The following is a 22,091-nucleotide window of genomic DNA, read 5'->3' as shown; positions in this document are numbered from 1 at the left end:
GTGCGGGAGACCTAAAATCCATTTTTTATAAATAAAAATCGTTTCTTACTTATTTTTATGCCCTAGTATTACTATTTTTTAAATTGGAATAAGCACAAAAGTTACGATTTAATTTTTTAAAAATTTGATATTTTTTGAAAAAAATTAAAACTTTAGGCCTTGTGCGGGAGAACTAAACATTTTTTTAAAAATCCAAAATTTTTGTAGTAAGTTGTGGTACCTAGTAGCAACTTTTTTCAACTTGGAATTTGAAAACAAAAAAAAAGTTAAAAATCGATACACCCTACTACACAACTCTGTAAATTTATTATCTGTTCGTGCTTTATTGTGGCTTAAAATAGCGAGTCAACATACATCTCAATCTGAACATAATAAAATAGTGACACATATTCATAATACAAGACTAATTGCAAACGATGGACTTGTAGTTCCCAGATACCTGAATAAATACGGTCAGAGAACTCTAGAATACCTCGTTCCAATAATTTACAACATGTTACCAAACTCAATAAAAAGCTGTGAATTGACTCACAGAAGGAAATGGGTTAGCTGGAAGAAATAGGATGTAACCTATAAGTTATACCCTTTGTACTCTTTTTGTGCAATAAATATTTTTTTGAATTTGAATTTGAATGTATGTGAAAAAAATGGTTATGTGAAAGAATTTTTTTGTACTAATGTAATTATGTGTATATGTTATATACTTGTTAAAATTGTATATGTATTTAAAAAGTAATTGTTAAAAGAACCCGTTGACAAACTGATATCAATCAGTTTAACGGGACTTAATTGTAAAAAAATGTATTTTTGAAAGTTAATAAATAAAAAAATTAAAAAAATTAATACGTTAGTATAAATTCTCGTACGTACGGTTTTGAAGACAGCAGAGCAGATCGGCTGTCAGCGCAAATACCGGTTTTAATTCGTAGTGACCACTGACCACTATAACTGGCGATGAATCTAAGATGAGTTCCTTAGAAAACTGCACTTGAAGACAATGAGATGCCATCTAGTTAATAACCTGTAATCTGAGATAATTGTTAAATTATACATCGCTATAAAATTATTGTAAAATACAGGATGTCCGGAGTTAGTGGCGGCTCGTGACTTTTGGTTGTATTATGCTACGTATACATCCGCGAGCCGAACTGCCGAACTAATCCTCAATTTATGGGAAAGAAACGAAGCAACCCCAAATGGCGCGAAATGCCGCTTGTAGTTGATTCGTTCCTTTCCCTGGTTCCTATACGTACCCTTAGAGTGTTGATGTATGCTGGGGGGTCGGAGGGGAAAATCTAGGTTAGTCAGTTAGTCTAGGACCTCGTTTATCCCGCCGGGGAATGAATGCAGCAGGCATTATTTGACCACGTGTTCGGTGGTCTGCGCCGCACCGCATTCACACAACGTTGACTCTTTAAGGCACCCCCTATGGATCACATGAGCATAGCGGAAATATATTTAAAAAAAATTGCATTATTGACGTTGTAGCCTGAAAACTTTTTTCCGTAGAATTACAATTTTTATTCTGGAAACTACCTTAAGAGGAGCGGCTGCTCGGCCTCCTTCATACAAAACTTAACAACTTTGACATTTTTTGTGAGTTTATTATTAATGTCGAAATTTAAAATTCATTTTCGACGAATTTGTGTTTTAAAGTAAATTGGTAATTATAAAATTAAATTTAATCCTATAAAAATAGTTTTTATTAGTAATTCATATTTTTTAAATTTTATATTTTATTATATTTGTATAGTAAAAAAGCGTGATTATTTTTTTAGTATTTTTATACTGAAAAATAATTGGAAAACTTTCCTGTAAAATTGTGAAAAATTTATTGACCATATTTTATAATTTGAAACACAAATAAATAAAGTAACAGATATCAGTACTAGATTTTTTATCCTTTGATTAAAAAAATCATTTTTCAGTCCAAATTTAAGTTTTAAAAAAAGGCCGCGCAACTGTTCCTCTTAAATCGTTGTAATGTCGAAAATATATTACTATAGTTATGACATTATTTTATTTATAATCCATGTACGACTAACATGATACGGGCAAGAGCCTTGTTCGGTAGTCGAGAGAGCTCTAATAAGTAAATTTCACTGGCTCCAGACTAGTTAAAACTCTTGTGCGGTATTGACAGTAAAAAATTGGTTAACCGTGTTTGGTGACCAGATCTGATTAGCAAGGTACTTCCACATCTCATTCCCCTCCCTACTACCTTCTGCCTCACAACCTACCCCCATTGAGGACGGTTGGGAGCAGTTGGGACTCTTGTGCGATATTTACAAAAAATAGAGATAGTAAGGATGCATTCCTTACTCTGGTACAAATTTACCTTTGAACCGATGATATTTTTTTAGTATTGAAACAGTTTTGGATAATACCTACTATCATTTCCCATCATATACTATCATATCTACTATCCATTTCCTTCCTTAAAACAGCTTTACCCACATTGTAAAGAAGAAGATGATTTGTTGCATTGTAAATTGTCGCAAGACTGCATTCGTATACGTGTCGTGTGGCAAGCAGTTGCTTTCGTTGTGTCGTCGTGAATTGGAGTCGTATATTCACATGCTTTGCAAATTATTATCTCGTTTTGGAGGAAATTTCACCATGTGTAGAGTACCAGTTCGTCGAGAGCCATACTGCAGGGATTCATGGGAATTCAAGGTAGACTGTTTCCATCATACCACATTTCCCGTGATTTTCAAACCCAAGAATGTGCTTGATATTTTCATCCTTATTGATTTGGTTTACAATCAATTCCGTGTAATAGAATACGGTTTTACGGGGATTTCGTGTAAATAATGCAGGTTTTTAAAAACCGTTACATTGTTTTTCAGGTGCGGTAATGCATTTATTTTTGCACTTTGGTTCAATACAAAAACATCAGCGACGAGCACGAAATGTTAACATTTTATCTCGTGTTGTTCAGTGTTAAAAGCGGGTAATCTTACGAATTAAAAACGTTTCGACTCCCATACAAAACTCTGCCGGTTGATAAAAAACGTAGGCTTTTTGAGACTGATGCGTTTTCGGGAAACCCTAAAAATTAAAAATTTGGAAACTTGTTCTTATATAATTATGCAACATAAATATTTTAACTATTTATTTATTTTATTTTATTTGGCACAATATTTTTTACATTTCAAGTTTTCCAGTAATGTAGGCCTCACTGGGTGGCTTGCCCGTGCTGAGGCCTTCATTTTATAATATGAAAATATAATCTACATAATATATTTAAAGAGAAAATAATACATTTAAAATTAAATATACATAATAATATATTTAAAATTAAAAAATAATAACATTGAAAATAATCTTGTGTGTTTGTGAGTGATGTGTGTTTATATTGGTTTTGTGTGTTACGTGTAGGTTTTATTTTTATTTTATGCTATGATATTTTGGTAATATTGTCTTTTTTGTTCTTTAATCCATTTTGTAATTTTGTGTGTGAATTTATTTTTATTTTCCTTAATTTTAATTTTAAGTTTTACACTGTTGAAAGCTTTTATAGCATGGTATTGGCAGTGTCTTTGTCCAAAGCTTGAATTTATTGCCGGCGTTTTTATGTTTTCTTTGTACGCTTGTCTAACTGGTCTGTTAGTGTTATTTTGTGTATGTTGAAATTTATTTTTTTTGTCAAAAATGTAGTTTAGTGGTGTTTTAACGTATAATTATATACGTTAAAACACCACTAAATATATAGGCGTATATCTAGTACGTCACAGCTGTTGAATATTTGGTCTGTATCAGTCAGTCTATGTTTTTTAGTATTACCTTTAAGATCGTTTTCTGTGCGGTTTCTATGTAATTGATAGCCGAGTTTTTTGCTCCTCCCCAAGCAATAACTAACTATGACAATAAGAGTTCATTTTAATTTGTACATCCTCTATGAAAGGCGGATTAAAATGAAGTATAATTTAATTAACATCACTGTATGTAAGACTTTGACGTCAAAGCAATGAAGCGTGAGTGACACGGTAACTGTGACTCGTGTGCGACACGTGAGACCGCTAACAGCCAAGGCCGCTGATACCCCAGTCGATCTAGACAAAAAATCGATCTTCTTGAACAAATTAGGGGAAAGCTGATTTTTTTTTGTGAATAGTACCTACTGCAGGGAGTATTTTCACAAAAGTCCCCACTGTGCCCCCCAAACATTAAAATTGAAGGTTCCACTAAAACCATTATATCTCCTAAACTTAAATATACAGGGTTTTCCAATAAGAGGTGTTATTTTGATATTCAATCGTAAAAGATCAATCGTTTCGTTGTTTGTGTGGCACATAGCGCCGTCTTGTTGAAAGTAAACGTTGTCCAGATCAATACCATCCAATTCCGGCCATAAAAAATCATTAATCATCTCGCGATAGCGCAATCCATTCAACGTAACTGTTGCTCCAGCCTCATTTTAGAAAAAGTAAGGTCCAATGACTCCGCCGGACTATAAACCGCACCAAACATTTACACGTTGAGGATAGAGAGGCTTTTCAACAATAATTCTTGGGTTTTCCGAGCCCCAGATGCGACAATTTTGCTAGTTGACGAAGCCACCGAGGTGGAAATGGGCCTCATCACTCAAGATGATTTGCATTTGATTCACTCAAGTGAATTTTAATAATTACAATGCGTTGTTGAAGCGTGTATCGTTCCATTTTTGTTAATGGCGTAGTTTTTACTTGTCAAATGTCAAAAAATGACAGCTTCAAAATTAACATCTACCGAAATAGCGGGCTTTTCAAAATAACACTTCTTATTGGAAAACTCTGTATATCAGAATATTACTTCCAGAAATGAACTTCTCATACAATTATCTAAAAATAATTTAAAACAAAACCTTTTGTTATCTCCATATAATTTAGCAAATAATAATGAGATTGTTGTAAAGAAGATATATTTTATTTTTAAGAAATTTTCGAAGTTGGATATTTTTCTTAATTTTAAGAATTTCATATGCAAATCATTACTCGCTCCACATCGAAGGAGTACAGTTGCGTAATTTTGTGACAAGTAATATAGTTTACATTAATAACCCGCCCACCTGGGCGCTCCATTCCATCCAATATGGAAACTCAAGAAATTATTAAAAACATTAAAGATTTAATAAACAAGATCACTTCAGTGAAGGACTCAAAAATAAAATTAACACTGGAACAGAACATTATATCACTGGAAGAAAAAATTCAACATGAACTGATAAACCTACAAAAAAAGATTATAGAATTACAAGAAACTAATATTAAAAACAATCATCACTACGCACAGAAACTAGAAGAAATTCATAATAATAACAAAAGGACATATGCAAATGTATTAGGTGACAATAAAAACTTCGTGAATACAGGTGCACACATCCCAGAACAGAAGCACGCCATCATAATTACATCTAAAAACACCTTGAAGGCCGAAGATATAAAAATAAAAATTCAAATAAACATTAATTTAACTAAAATAAAAGTTGGAGTAAATGGATTAAAAAAAATCGGAGAGCAAAAATTACTGATTTCATGTCAAAAAAAAAGAAGATGCAGAAAAGTTAACCGAAGAAATTAATACGGTAATTGGAAAAGAAATATTGGCCGAAGAAATAACAAAAAGAAACCGTGTTTAATGTTGAAAAGGCTGCAATGCCAATTGACTGAAGAGGAAATTATAGATGGGATTGTACAACAAAATCAAGGATTAACCCTGGAAGACAAAAACAACATCAAGCTTATCAAGGAATTAAAAAACAAATACAATGAAGGAAAAGAAAACGATACCACTTACTACATTATTGAAACAACCGGTAAATTAAGAAAAACGCTACTAGAAAAAAACAAAATAAACATCAAATTCCAAAGAGTATACATAGAAGACTGTAACCCGCTTACTCAATGCTACCACTGCCATAAGTTCGGCCACACAGCGCAAAGATGTCTCGCCAGGACGCAGCCCCCCATTTGCCCTCATTGCACAAAGGAGCACATTCTGTCTAAATGTGAAAATAAAGAACAACCTCCAACATGCAACAATTGCTGTGTTCAAAACAAAAGATTTAATATGAATTATTCTACAGAACACAGAGTTGATAGCATGAAATGTCTCTATCGGCAAAAAATGCTTCAACTAGCTAGAGAGCGCATCGACTATAAATAATACGGTAAATTTAATTTCTTTAAGCTCTAATCTAAAACTTAAAAATGAATGATTTTTTATGTAACGCATTAGATAAAAAAATGTATATTGAAGAAAATTTATGTCAATCTATGAAAGATTTTGACTTAATTTGCACTGAAAAGGGATTTACCCTATTTCATGTAAATATTAGAAGTTTAGAACAAAACATGGATGAATTAGTTATAACATTAAAAGAATTAAATTTTTTCCCGGGCCTGATTGTCTTAACAGAGACACACTCTGCAGGCGAAATCAATTACACTATTCCAGGCTACACATACCATGCGACAATAAACAAAAACTCAGGTATCGGATTATTTATTTCTAACCAGTTTTGTTCTCAATATTAAAGAAATAATTAATGTTAGTAATGTTAACATATTAAATGTAGAATTTAAAGACGTAAATAGGTACATATTATAACATTATTGCTATTTATCGTACGCATACATCGATAGTACCTCAATTTATAGATGAATTAAAAAATATTCTGTTAAATTTTAGAAATAAAAATACTTTTATTGTTGGAGATATGAATTTAAATATTGCAAACGACTATTCTAGTAAAGATAAAGACACATATCTAAATATGTTAGCAGAACTCAATTATTTATCGTGCATAAATTCTTATACTAGAAATGTTAAAGGTCAACTCTCATGCTTAGATCTTCTCATGCTTAGATCACATTTTTACAAATATTCCTGATATCCAAAATATAAAATCAACTGTCATTCATAAAACTATCACTGATCATTATTCATGTATTTTTAACTATAAATTAAGCAATCCAACTTTGCCATTATTTAAACAAAATAATTACTCAAAAAAAGTACTTAATATGGATACATTAAAACACCAATTAGAATCAGAAAATTGGAATAAATTATTACAATGTAATGATGTCAATATATATTGTAAAATGTTTGAAGAAAAAATATCTAAATGCATAAATGACTCGACAAATAATAATATAATAACCAAATCCAAAGTGTCGAACTTGAAACCTATAAAACCATGGATTACTCATGGTTTAGTAGTATCTGTACGACATAAGCAAGCTCTTTACAAATTAACTACTCAACAACCAAATAATAAAAATTTACTAAACCATTTTAAAGCATATAAAAACAAACTTTCATATATTATAAAAAATACAAAACAAAAGTATTATAAACAAAAGTTGAATCAGGCTGAAAATGATAGTAAAAGAGTGTGGACAGTTATAAATGAAATAATTGACAAGAAAAAAAAACAAGAATAACGACATCGCTACTATATTTCATGACAACATGAAAACATGTTGTAAAGAAAATCCCTCAAAAGCTGCAAACATATTTAACACCTTCTTTGCGAACGTAGGGGAAAATCTTGCCAATCTCATTCATACTGACCCAAATAAAACATTTCCAGACTGTTGTATTGATACTGACAATAATATAGCAACATTCCAAGTCACCACAGAGAACGAAATAATATCAATTATAAACGGTATGCAAGGAGGTTCTGCCCCGGGTTTTGATGGAATAACAGTTAATATTTTAAAAAATATTAAAAATCAAATTTCTAAACCGTTAAAACACATAATAAATGTAAGTTTCCAAAGCGGAGTGTTTCGATCAATCTACAAACAAACTACCATTACTCCAATATTTAAATCTGGTAACCCAGAAGAAGTTAGCAATTACCGACCCATATCAGTAATCTCGAACATAGCAAAAATTTTTGAAAAGATAGTTAAAAAAAGGATAAACCAATTTGTAAAATGTAATAAATTATTTAATGAAAATCAGTTCGGTTTTATGGAAGGTAGAAGCACTCAGGATGCAATTGCAAAATTAACTAGTCTTGTTCATAATTCATTAGATAAATCATTAAAATGCATTGGAATTTTCATAGATCTAAAAAAAGCTTTTGATAGCATATCACACGACCAACTTATAAGTAAATTAAGAAACATTGGATTAAGTGGTACAGCTATAGAATGGATAAAAAGCTACCTTTTCAAACGCCCTCAAGTCGTAAAAATCAACGATGTACTTAGTCAACAAAAAACAAGTCACTTCGGCATACCTCAAGGTACAGTCCTGGGACCGTTACTGTTTATCATTTATGTAAATGACATATTCAATCAAAGATTAAATGGAAAAATAATATCTTATGCTGATGACACTGTCATAATAATTGAAGGTACTGATTGGAATAATGTTAATAACTTAGCAAATACTGATATTAATATACTGAAAAATTGGTTCGATAAAAACCTCCTCTCATTAAATACTGAAAAAACAAAATGTATCCCATTCTCTATCAAAAAATTTAAATTAATACCAGAATTAAAAATTATAATACATCAACTTAAATGTAACATAACTAATTGCAATCAAGAATGTTTTATACTTAGTCTAACTTCTGAAATTAAATATCTTGGTATATATATAGATCAACATTTTAAATGGAAAAAACAAATTTGTGAACTTGTCAAAAGAATTAGAAAATGTATTTATATATTTATAAGACTTAGAAATATTCTTAGACTAGAAAACCTAAAAAGAGTGTACTATGCAATTGTACAATCTATATTACAATATGGTATTATTGGCTGGGGAGGAACTTATAACAATATATTAAATCCACTTAAAATAGTTCAAAGATTGATAATTAAAGTAATATTGAAAAAACCATCCAAATTTTCTACTGAGATTCTCTTTTCAATATTAAATGTACCCACAATAGACAATATATATAAAAATATTCAATTCTACAAATTTATAAAGAAATACAGTTAAATAACTTACAATTCAATTCATCAGCAAGATATAAAAAAACTATCAAAATCCCAAAACTTAATACAAAGCACACACATAATACCTATCTCTATCTAGGTATAACAATTTTAACATCCTTCCATTATATCTAAAAAATATTGAAGATATTCAGGAATTTAAAATAAAATTTAAAAATTCCTTAAAACTACTATAAAAGTCCATATCTTACTCTTATTATTATTACGTTCAAATCTTGAAACTGTATTATTGATAAATCTTGCCTATTTCTTACTTATCCCTTTGGTTTTGCAAATATATTATTTACTTACTTACATGATTCCATATAATTGAGCTAGGATTCACTCACCAAACACAAGAGCCTCGTCTCTTTATGGTGAGGAAAAGCTATTATTATTTACCTTTATAACACTGTATAATATGTATAAATTGTATATTTATTGTAAAAAACATACAAATATTAAATTAAATAAAAAAAATTTAAAAAAAAGGAAAATGAAAAGTATTTCAAGTAAACTGTCTGCCAAATTTAATAAGCTTTAAAATTACGAATAATATCAATTACATTTATCTTCCTTACTTATCAAGATAAGCGGGTAAGCGCGACACGTCAAGTTATAACAGATCGAAAAAATAAAAATAAATAATCAGTATGTTTTTCTGTGACTACCGTTTTTGGGCTTATATAATATATGAGTGTTTTGCTCATTTAACCACCTTCGACAGATAACAATACTGGCAAACTATAAGAAATTTGCACACTGAAAATGAATGTTATAAAAAATAGTGAGATATTTTTTAATGAATTTTAATTTTATAAAAACTCAACACAAATATTGTTGCAGACGATAATTAATGCTAGAATTGAAATACATAAAAATAAATTCAAGTTAAATCATTAAAATTAGTCATTTTTGATAGGGTACTAGATCAATATTATTAGGGTTTCCACAAATATTCATTCTACTCCATCAACCAATACACCGCAGCCATTCATAGTTAGGCAGTAAATAATAAAAATTTTATGTTAGACATTTAAGAAACATTGATTAACATTTGCAATAAATTCTAAATTGTTTTTTGTGTTTGATTGGGTCGCTGCAGAAGCTTGCGAGTTCTATAAAAGTCAACCAACATTTATGACACTGATTTTTCGTATTCAGATCATTTTTTGAAAAAAAAAAAACTAATAATTGCAAAATCACTTCGTGGCGTCATTTTAATTTAAGGCGATGCACTACGTCGTGAAATATTTTAAATTGAGCCGCTATCAATAACAACCCTTACGTAGATGGCAATAAGGTTTAAATTCCCGCTTAATCCACCTGTTTTGATTTGTGTAAGAAAAAAACATGCCCAAAAAGTGCATTTTATGTTCAGGCACAATTTTTTTTTTCGATCATTTTATAAATAACTTAATTTGACACATTATACAATAAAATCATAACCGAAAATGGGTTCGTAAGTAGGAGATTTTGAACTTTAAAGCAGTTTTCATAGGCCTTTACATTATTTTTTTCTGGGCTTATTAAAAGACTTATATAAAAAATACTGGATTATTTCAAAGGCCAAGATGTATTCTACTCGCAGTATTTAACGAAAGCACCTGAAACATTTCTAGGCGACCAAATTTTCAAACCAAAAACACATGATTCTGCATTACTTTGTATGGCATCGCCTTAAGTTATTTTCTTTATTTAAAACAATCGATGAACTTGGTATTTTCGAGATCGGATTTAGTGTGTATTTCTGGCAGCAAAACTACCATGTGCATGCCTCACTCAAGTTACAAGGAACTAGATGACTGGTGCAGATACATAGAAAAGGATGTAAATCTGGAGAATTTGAATTATGTTTAAGTAATATAGTAGTATATAATAGTAAATTGAGTTCTGTTGTAGAAATAATGATAAAATGTATTAAAATTAGATGTACCGAAAATCAATCGCGAGGGTGATGATTTGCTTCCTGCCTCCCTTAAATCTCTTTACACGAACTGTAACAAATAATAATATGTTGAACGATAATGAACCTGATATTACAAGAAGACCTTTAGAAATTAACCACGCCCTAATAACACCTGCAGGAGCTAGATCGTTTTTGTCATCAATAGGTACAGATAAGTTTGTTTTTTATATCTACAAAGAATCAAGATAACAAATTATACAATATATATGTTATTCTTTGTGCTATGCCTAAGAGTGAGTAGCATGCTATGACTTTTTTAAGAGGATAATTTTTCTCCGTGTACTTATTTTTGTCAAATAAGTTGTGAAAGGCAATAGTAGAAGAGTGAGGAATTTTTTTTAAAAATTTTAATTGATCAATTTCTCATAACAAAGCCGTTTTTGTGGTGCATTTTACTGAAACATATAAGAAATATGTACAGATACAAATATCTCCGTGAATTCGTAATCTTTTCAACTGTAGACGTGGGAGATTCCTGTAAAAAAACTTACTTAATTCCTCTTTTGGCTGCCTACTAAGAGTTTTTGAAAAATCTATACCAATCTACCGATCACCTTAGAGGTATATATATCAAAACCTTGTCTTACAAACATTACTTTATCATTTAAAAAATAATAATATTTGACATGTCAAAATATTTCACCAACAAATGAAGATATTATATGTCTCGACGCCATCTAGTGAGAAATTTAGCACTGACAAAGCCTTTCCTACAAAAATAATGTTGGTTGTTGACAGGTCAAAAAAATATGATAAGCGGTAATTGTAGATTGGAGTAGGTACTAGTACATTTTGAATTATTTGGCGGGATGGGAATAAACTGACGTAGCTCAGTGGTCCAGAGCACCTGACCAGACATCAGAAGGTGCGGGTTCAATTCCCGTCGGCGGCATTTATTTTTACTCGGGAGATATTTTCAATTTGTATGGATATTTCAAGCGACTAATTATTGCTTATAATAATTTGTTAATTGGAGGGTTGTCGTCATTAGGCTTTTGTTCATCTTATCGCGAAGGTGACAGATATCATAAATCCCTAACGAAAGAGCTGGGTTTCCTACAATGAAGATTTCTCATTCACCTAATTGTTAGACAATGCGGATGTTAATAAGGTAAAAACATTAGGTAGACTAAACATATTTCATGCCATGGGAGGAATTAAGTGCATAGTTTTGATGTATGGTAACAAAGTTGAGTATTTAAGCGATAGATGGCGCTAGTCATAAAGCTTACTCCAGAGTCCGACAGATGTCGCTAGAGTGTAACAATTACTTGTGACATGAGATTGACAGAGAACAAGTTTCTCGAACCAGAGAATTACCAACCCTAGGGTAATGAACAGTGTAGCTAAATCCAGACCTATTATTTGTAACGTAAATAAACACCATTATAAGTAGAACCTTTTACTTTTAGAACCTTTTTACAAGAGTTCCCAACACTTAAATCTGCAAAGTAAGGCAGACATAACTCCATCTTTCAAAGTTATGCAGCTCGTACGCGGTGTCTAAGTTTTGGGAGTCAAGAAAACATCCGACAATTGCTACGTGAAGAGAACAAAGAGTGGTTTGAAAGATGTAACCTTAAAATATGTCAGTCAGTGTTTAATATCTTCCAGAAAAGAGCATGATGATTCTACATCTTGTTTTATTTCCCTATCTCTTGAAATGGTTGTTGGAACAGACACAATTCTACTAGTATTGCTCGCTGGTTTTCTTTGTTTCATTTGTTCAATTGTCGCTTCTACCAACACCAACCAGCAGGAATACTAATATTCATATGTATTCACATAGACATATGAATATTAGTAGACCTGCCCTAAGTGATTAAAAGTGTATTATCCCCACTCCCCATACCGGTTCCATTGGAGCCGGCTGGGCTCGCGTATGGCCTCAAGTGAAATTTGAAAACGTGACGTCATCATTCTTGTGCGAACTATGGTCGAGGCATCATCGGTTCATTTTACGAAATAACACGTCAAAATGTTGACTTGTGATATGAAAACTTGTAAAAATAGATGTGAAAAAGAGAATAAACCCAATTGTCGTATTACATTCCATAAGTAAGCATTATTTTACTTTATTTTAAGCTTATTCACACCGTATTATATGGATCAGTTTTAGAAACATATACTATCACATCACAATGTAGCGATTCTCAAGTGTGCTCATCGTTGTTTACTGGGGTAAGTAAATTATGAAACATTTGTAAAAGTGTCTTAACTAAATACTCTGAAACTAACTACGACTCTGCAAACAGAAGAAATTTACTTTGCCGAATTTGGACTTCGCAAATTAGTTCATAACGTGGCGAGTAATTTGCGCTCCCATGTAAAAATGTCTATTCATTCAAAAGCAGATTTTACTTTTAAGAACTAAATGATGATATTATAATGCGAGATGCCTATTTACTATCAGATTGATTTATTGACGAATCACAGTCAGCTTAACCCCCTTTGTTCTTCAACAGTTGATTTTACCCCTCGCCATTATCTTCTCGTCTATTAATTCCTATGTCTGTGTGTATTCAGCTCAGTTTATTGTAAGTAATAGTACCTAGGATTCTTGCTGCAGAGTCTCCATCTTCTATCTTCATGTCATCTGTTTCTGTTCTTCATTTTACTTAACTTAACTTCACTTTATTTTTGTAATATTTATATTTTTTGTAATACCTGCTACAACTGTAAAGCGCCCCTGAGGTGATATTTCACATAAGCGGCGCTATAAAAATTGTACAGTAAATTAATTAATAAGTAAGGTGTTCAAAGAACTCTTTTTATTTGCTAATGATGTCACAAGATGTAACACGACCTCGTCTTTGTATGGTGCCGTGAAAATGAAGGTGGTAAATCTAATAACAAACCCGATGGATATGATGGTAAGGATTTTAATCAGTCACACGTGAAAAGGGACTGGCTCCTTGAAAATGGTGAACGCTTTCTTTTAAGTTTTTTTACCGTTGGATTAAGTGGCAACAAATAAAAGTACCTAAGGATAGGTTTATTATCTAGAAATAAAAAATATTTAAGAATACTAAAATGTATTACCACAAAAAAGATATAATAAAAAAGAAATTAATTAGCATCCTACTATATAATCTGTCTGGCAAAGGGCTTGCATAAGTAAAATGAAGGTGTGATACCAGTTCGTCCTTAGCGAAGTAGTAGATTCGGTTCTTCTCAGCAACTCCCAGTTTATAATTTATCCAAAAAATAATCTTGTGGTCCAATGCAAAACAGCCTCACGCTGCTGGTCTCCAAAAGGGTCCCTCTTAACCAATGAGGATCGACAGATGCCATCCGATTCCATCAATCCAATGGTCAATGCTCCATATGCAAAGCTGATGCTCAAAAAATTGGCGAATGTGTTCGTCGAACCTCAGCCAAGAGGAATGCCCGCTGCTCTGAGCTGGTGATCAAAGAATGGCGACTGCTTCCAATGCAAATCACAGATCCTTGCTCCCTCAGGTTTGGCAACTCTCCAAGTCAGAATTCCAGGACTGTCAATTTTACCAATAGCAAAATGACAATGTGTAGGTACTTAAAGGTCCCACACACCAAGACCATAGATGCGATGTAAGTAAAGTGATGCACACACACCTTGTTACAAATCTTATATGACATGTAACAGTTTGTACGGTTTGTCAAAATATTAGAACCTTGATGAGGTTAGATATTTTTAAAACTAAGAAGTCTCTTTCTAGATAATCCACTGTTTTTTTAGATCTGTATGTTGGTCCTGGGAGATTTGTAATTTCGTTGTTTATTTCTTCAATTTCCGTGGTAAGAAAGTCAACAGACTTCACAATATCTTAGAATTCATCAATGATGTTTTTTCCATCTGCTTAAACTTTTCGTCGAAATACATGAATAAGTGCTATGCACAATTCGGTTACCTACAAAACTCTGCCGCTGCGCTTGTCCTATGGATTGGTGTGGGTGTCCTATATTGATTACAACGGATTTCGACGAGTATGAAGGAAATAAGTAATTTTTCATATATGAAATTAGTATTTTAACTTAAAATAAATAAAAAAATATCCATTTATTATATATATAAAAACCTTCCGGAAAAAAATCTCTAAATGATAGTCAAAACAATCTATTTAACTGCACGCAAGGTAGGTACAAGAGGGCTATGCTATCAATCTTTTCAATCAATATTAATTTAATCTAATTCTACTTTATTTGCACTATAGAAACTTATGTACTTGTATCTCTTGTTTACTTACTTACTTACTCTCTAATGTCATTTCACAATCAAATGCCACATATATTTGTAATTCTTTTTTTTAAATATTTCTACGATTTTAACTGTGACATGTTATCATTGTTTATGGTATATTTATACCGTTGATATTAAATAAATTAATTAAATAAATTAATTAATTAAAAAAACCTTATTTAACTCAAATTCAATATCAAAAACTCAATTTACTAAAAGTTTATCAGGAAACGGCCTGTAATCCAGTTTTTAGTTCATTATGATACGAACTTCCAGCCATGTCTTCAAAAGCTCGCCCTTTAGGTAAAAACGGTAACCTTCTTCATCGATGAGGGATAGAGGGCTACCACACCATAAATCTCCCTTGATCGTACCGGGACTCGTTTCTGTTTTTCGTTTATTTATTTCATCAAAAGAATATTCAGAAATCAAAATCTTACTGATGTAAATATGTGCGAATATTAGATATAGTAGAAGGCTAAGAGCGAATAGATAGTGGATAGGCTGTACAAAGATATTAGAAGGCTAAGAGCGAATAGATAGTGGATAGGCTGTACAAAGATATTAGAAGGCTGAGAGCGAATACATAGTGGATAGGCTATACAAAGATATTAGAAGGCTGAGAGCGAATAGATAGTGGATAGGCTGTACAAAGATATTAGAAGGCTGAGAGCGAATAGATACTATCTTTGTTGTACAGTCTACCCACTAATTATTCGCTTTCAGCCTTCCACTATCTTTGTTGTACAGTCTACCCACTATCTATTCGCTTTCAACCTTCTACTATTTTTCTTGTACAGTCTACCCACTATCTATTCGCTTTCAGCCTTCTAATATATTTGTTGTACAGTCTACCCACTATTTATTTGCTTTCAGCCTTCTACTATCTTTCTTGTACAGTCTACCCACTATCTATTCGCTTTCAGCCTTCTAATATATTTGTTGTACAGTCTACCCACTATTTATTTGCTTTAAGCCTTCTACTATCTTTGTTGTACAGTCTACCCACTATCTATTCGCTTTCAGCCTTCTACTATCTTTGTTGTACAGTCTACCCACTATTTATTTGCTTTCAGCCTTCTACTATCTTTGTTGTACAGTCTACCCACTAACTATTCGCTTTCAACCTTCTACTATCTTTCTTGTACAGTCTACCCACTATCTATTCGCTTTCACCCTTCTAATATATTTGTTGTACAGTCTACCCACTATCTATTCGCTTTCAGCCTTCTTATATATTTGTTGTACAGTCTACCCACTATCAATTCGCTTTCAACCTTCTACTATCTTTGTTGTACAGTCTACCCACTATTTATTTGCTTTCAGCCTTCTACTATCTTTGTTGTACAGTCTACCCACTATCTATTCGCTTTCAGCCTTCTAATATATTTGTTGTACAGTCTACCCACTATTTATTTGCTTTCAGCCTTCTACTATCTTTGTTGTACAGTCTACCCACTATCTATTCGCTTTCAGCTTTCTAATATATTTGTTGTACAGTCTACCCACTATCTATTCGCTTTCAGCCTTCTAATATATTTGTTGTACAGTCTACCCACTATCTATTCGCTTTCAGCCTTCTACTATCTTTGTTGTACAGTCTACTCACTATTTATTTGCTTTCAGCCTTCTACTATCTTTGTTGTACAGTCTACCCACTAACTATTCGCTTTCAACCTTCTACTATCTTTCTTGTACAGTCTACCCACTATCTATTCGCTTTCACCCTTCTAATATATTTGTTGTACAGTCTACCCACTATCTATTCGCTTTCAGCCTTCTACTATCTTTGTTGTACAGTCTACCCACTATTTATTTGCTTTCAGCCTTCTACTATCTTTGTTGTACAGTCTACCCACTATTTATTTGCTTTCAGCCTTCTACTATCTTTGTTGTACAGTCTACCCACTAACTATTCGCTTTCAACCTTCTACTATCTTTCTTGTACAGTCTACCCACTATCTATTCGCTTTCACCCTTCTAATATATTTGTTGTACAGTCTACCCACTATCTATTCGCTTTCAGCCTTCTTATATATTTGTTGTACAGTCTACCCACTATCAATTCGCTTTCAACCTTCTACTATCTTTGCTGTACAGTCTACCCACTATTTATTTGCTTTCAGCCTTCTACTATCTTTGTTGTACAGTCTACCCACTATTTATTTGCTTTCAGCCTTCTACTATCTTTGTTGTACAGTCTACCCACTATCTATTCGCTTTCAGCTTTCTACTATCTTTGTTGTACCGTCTACCCACTATCTATTCGCTTTCAGCTTTCTACTATCTTTGTTGTACCGTCTACCCACTATCTATTCGCTTTCAGCTTTCTACTATCTTTGTTGTACCGTCTACCCACTATCTATTCGCTTTCAGCTTTCTACTATCTTTGTTGTACCGTCTACCCACTATCTATTCGCTTTCAGCTTTCTACTATCTTTGTTGTACCGTCTACCCACTATCTATTCGCTTTCAGCTTTCTACTATCTTTGTTGTACCGTCTACCCACTATCTATTCGCTCTCAGCCTTCTACTATATCTAATATTCGCACATATTTACATATCAGTAATATTTTGATTTCTGAATATTGTTTTGATGAAATAAATGATTAGTTTTCTAGTTTCAATAAATTCCAGCCCTGATAAATGTGAACCCATAAATAAACATATTTGAACCTATGTACAAAAGTAGGTACGTATTAATCTTCGTAATTTTTCAGTCCATAGTAACAATTTATCAATTATTGAGGGCAATATTAGCAATTACTAAACATATATTTGAAACATTTAAGATACGGTCACATCCCCAGGACCCTTGCCTTGCCGGGGCACCGCTCTACCAACTGAGCTAATGGTACCCTATCTCCTTCGGTCATATTTAACTGTATCATACTTCGAATAAAAACTACTGACATTACATATGCTAACATTACCTTCAATAATTAAATAATAAAAATTGAGGTTTTACTCATTAAGGCGATGCACCACGTAGTAATGCGAAATCACGTGTTTTCGGTTTTTAAAATTTGGTCGCCTAGAAATGATTCAGATGCTTTAATTAAATACTGCGAGTAGAATACATCTTGGCCTTTGAAATAATCGAGTATTTTTTAGATAATTCTTTTTATAATCCCAGAAACAAATAATGTATAAGGCATATGAAAACTGTTTAAAGTTCAAAATATCCTACTGACGAACCCATTTTCGGTTATGATTTTATTGTATAATGTGGCAAATTAAGTTATTTATAAAATGATCCAAAAACATTTAAATATTTGTGCCTGAACATCCACATAATAAAATAATAGGTATTTTGTCCATGTTTTTTCTTGCATAAATCAAAAAAGGTGGATTGTGTTAAGCGGGAATTTAAGCCTTATCGCCATCTACGTAAGGCGTGTTATTGATAGCGGCTCGATTCAAAATATTACACGACGTAGTGCATCGCCTTAAGTTATTAAAAAATACTACAATTTATCAATTTACAATATACGTGTACAGGTGTTCATGTGTCAGGTCGTTATTAGTTCGTAACCAAATGGTTGTGAAAATGATAATGAACTGTTTTATGTAAATTAAAAATAAATTAAAAAATTTTTTGAAGACTTCTCACAAAGTTTTTATTAAGTGCATCATTAATAGGTAAGTATGTATAATTTTAGATAACAATAGGTAATAATTTTCAGACTCCCCTCTAACCAAGCCAATCAACCATTTAGTTATTAATGAACCGATGTGGGACATTCTGTAAGGATTTTATCATATAATTTCGGACCCAGATACTTGTATGTATACGTCTTTTGATACTTTGCCTTGTGGCTCATTGGGACCATGAGATATATAGAAATTTATTATAAGTGCATGTCTTTAGGCGTTTTGTGATCGATGAGCGTTGGTGTGAAATATGATCAAACTTTTTAAATATCGAAATTCTTTCGTGAACAATCTATAAGCATTTCTCTAGAAGCCTTGATGACAAGAAAACTGACGATGGACAATGCAAATCTTCTCGAAAGGTTTACTGCAGAAGTAGAAGGTCGAGCAATATGATTAAATGGATCCATAAAAAGCTATTTGCAATGAGAATATTAAATGTAAGTATCTTCAGTCTATGTCCAGTTTCTTGAAGGACCCCTCCACCCCGAACAGTTCCCCGGCGTCCCTCGCCTTGCCCTGCCTTTTGGCTTCTGTCACTCTTCGCGTCTCTTCCTGGAGGAAGAAGTCCTTGTTGGCATTGATTTTGGTTAGAGTGATTTCTGAAATAGATGGAATAATTATTAACATATCAATCAAACTACAAAAATATAGAAAGTATTAAATAAAACAAACACTTTTATTTTAACCCCCAACTCACGAGGGGGGTAATTTTGGGGTGGGGGATTTTGTGCAACATTTAAGTCGGTTTTTTCATCAAATGTAGTACTATATACATTAGGTAATCCTATAAAATCCTGTTTTTTGGTAAACGATCCGCCTCTAAAATCAAGAAATCTAGTTATTATTTCTTAAGATATTAAAATACTTGGAGCAGGTGGATGAGTTTGTGTATTTAGGAAGTATTTTTAGGAGAGATGGGAAGGCTGACAGAGATATTGAAAGAAGGGTAAATGCAGGTAAACTAAAAATTGTCCAAAGAAGCGAAGTTAGAAGTCCACAATGGAGTGCTGGTAACTAACCTGATGTATGGAAGTGAGAAGTGAGGCATTGAACTGACAAAGAAAGATTGAAAGTAGATTGAATTCTGTTGAAATGAGATCCCTAAGGCGTATGTGTGTTAAAACTGATGTAGGTTGTGTGAGAAATATGGAGATCCATTAAGAATCCAAGGCTGATATAATCGCAATGAGTTAGATTATGAAAGCGACGCTTAAATGGTTTGGGAATGAAGAGCGAATGAGCGAAGAAAGGAGTGTAAGGAGAATATATGACGCAAATGTAAATGGTAGCAAAAGTCTGGGACACCTGAGGAAGACATGGCACTATCAAGTGAATTAGATACTTGAGTCGGGCCATGTCGAGAGTCATAATAATAGAAGAGTATGTATGAATGTGAATGAGGCAAGAAGTGTGTGCCAAGACCGAGTTGTTTGGCGGTCCATCCTCTCTGCCTGCCCCTGCCATGAAACAGCGTGATGGTTAGTTAGTATAGCGCAGACCGGTGATAAATCAGGGGATTTTATAATTCCAACTTCTAAAAATACAATAAAAATAATTTTCTCTTAAAATATTATACCATGGTTAGGTACATACTTTATCGTGTGAGGAATGTGGAAATCCGCAAAGAGTGCAAGGCTGATGTAAGCGTAATGAGTGAGATTAAGAAAGGGACGCTTATATGGTTTGGGCATATAGAGAAAGAAGAAGAAAGGGCTACAAAATAGTGACATACGCTTGATTTCGTGCTGTAAACGTTAGGTAGTAATTAAACTTAATAAATAACCTAAATATTTAAAAGGTTTTTAAATATTTTTACCAACAAGTCCCAACGACATGGTGAATTTTCTTGGAATATTAGAATGCTTCCGAGGTATCTAAAATGTGCCACTATAGGGTTTTCCAATAATAGGTGATATTTTAAATAGCCCGCTATTTCGGTAGATGTTACTTTTGAAGCTGTCATTTTTTGACATTTGACAAGTAGAAACTACGCCATTAGTAAAAATGGAACGATACACGCTTCAACAACGCATTTAAATTGTCAAAATTCACCTGAGTGAATCAAATGCAAATCATCTTGAGTAATGAGGCCCTTTTCCACCTCGGTGGCTTCGTCAACAAGCAAAATTGTCGCATCTGGGGCTCGGAAAACCCAAGAGTTATTGTTGAAAAGCCTCTCTATCCTCAACGTGTGACTGTTCGGTGCGGTTTATGGTCCGGCGGAGTCATTTTTTTTTTATTGTTGATACATTTTTTTACAATATTTCATATTTCAATTCAGTAATGTTGGCCTCACTGGGTTGTTTACCCGTGCTGAGGCCCCCATTTTATAATTTAAGAATTTATACATTTAAAAAAAAAAAAGAAAAACAAAATTAAAATAAAGATAAATTTAAACTAAAAATAAAGATTAAAAATTAAAATATAATTATAACACTAAAAGAAAAATATTAAAAGAGAATGTAAATCGGCATTTATAATGATATATGTGTTTGTGAGTGTTGCGTGTTTTATATATTTTTTTGTGTTGCGTGTATATGTTTTATTCTTTTATGTTATAGAATTTTGGTAATATTGTCTTTTTGTTCTTTAATCCATTTTTTTATTTTGTGTTTGAACTTATTTTTATTTTCCTCAATTTTTGTTTCAAGTGGAAGACTGTTGAATGCTTTAATAGCGTGGTATTTATGGTGTCTTTGTCCAAAGGTAGTGTTTACCGTCGGAGTTTTTATGTTTTCTTTGTACGCTTGTCTGACCGGTCTATTAGTGATATTTTGTGTTTGTTGGGGTTTGTTTTTTTGGTCGAAAATGTAGTTTAGTAGTGTTTTAACATATAATTGGCGTATATCAAGTACGTCACAGCTTTTCAATATTTGGTCTGTGTCGGTTAGTTTATGTTTTTTGAGTATTACCTTTAATATCGTTTTCTGTGCGATTTCTATTTGAGTGATAGCTGCGTTTGTTGCTCCTCCCCAAGCAATTATTCCGTATTCTATTATTGATTGGCATAGTGCAAAATATATTGTTTTCAATTGTTTTATTTTATATATGTTTCTTATATTTAGGAAAATGTGTATTGTTCTGAGAAGCCTATTTGTGATTTGTTTGATGTGATGTGTCCATTTAAGATTATGGTCAATTACGATTCCTAGATACTTTATTTGTTCTGTTTTTTCTAGAGGGGGGCAATCGCAGATGTTGGTGTTTATGCATTCGTGTATTTTTATGGTGTTTGTATTGTTTTTTGGCTGTCCTGTGTTAGTTATGCTGTACGTTGTGAATTTTGTTTTCGATA

General features: G+C 32.5%; 1 protein-coding gene across 2 annotated transcripts in view; it reads right to left on the bottom strand.

The window, feature by feature from the left end:
* Nucleotides 1-18,747: 18,747 nt before the first annotated feature.
* The window catches only part of LOC149413283 (alpha-tocopherol transfer protein-like), a 32,799-nt gene continuing 29,455 nt past the window's right edge, over nucleotides 18,748-22,091 (bottom strand). For both annotated transcript variants that reach the window (XM_089645284.1, XM_089645285.1), the window contains one exon: nucleotides 18,748-19,395. In XM_089645284.1, coding sequence (XP_089501410.1) covers nucleotides 19,244-19,395 — 152 coding nt within the window. In that variant the 3' untranslated portion in view covers nucleotides 18,748-19,243. The remainder of the gene's footprint in view (nucleotides 19,396-22,091) is intronic.

The sequence above is a fragment of the Hesperophylax consimilis genome, chromosome 22, assembly GCF_061612785.1.
Source record: "Hesperophylax consimilis isolate HC1 chromosome 22, BYU_Hcon_1.0, whole genome shotgun sequence".
NCBI lineage: Eukaryota > Metazoa > Arthropoda > Insecta > Trichoptera > Limnephilidae > Hesperophylax > Hesperophylax consimilis.
This window is presented reverse-complemented; position numbering and strand designations above follow the sequence as displayed.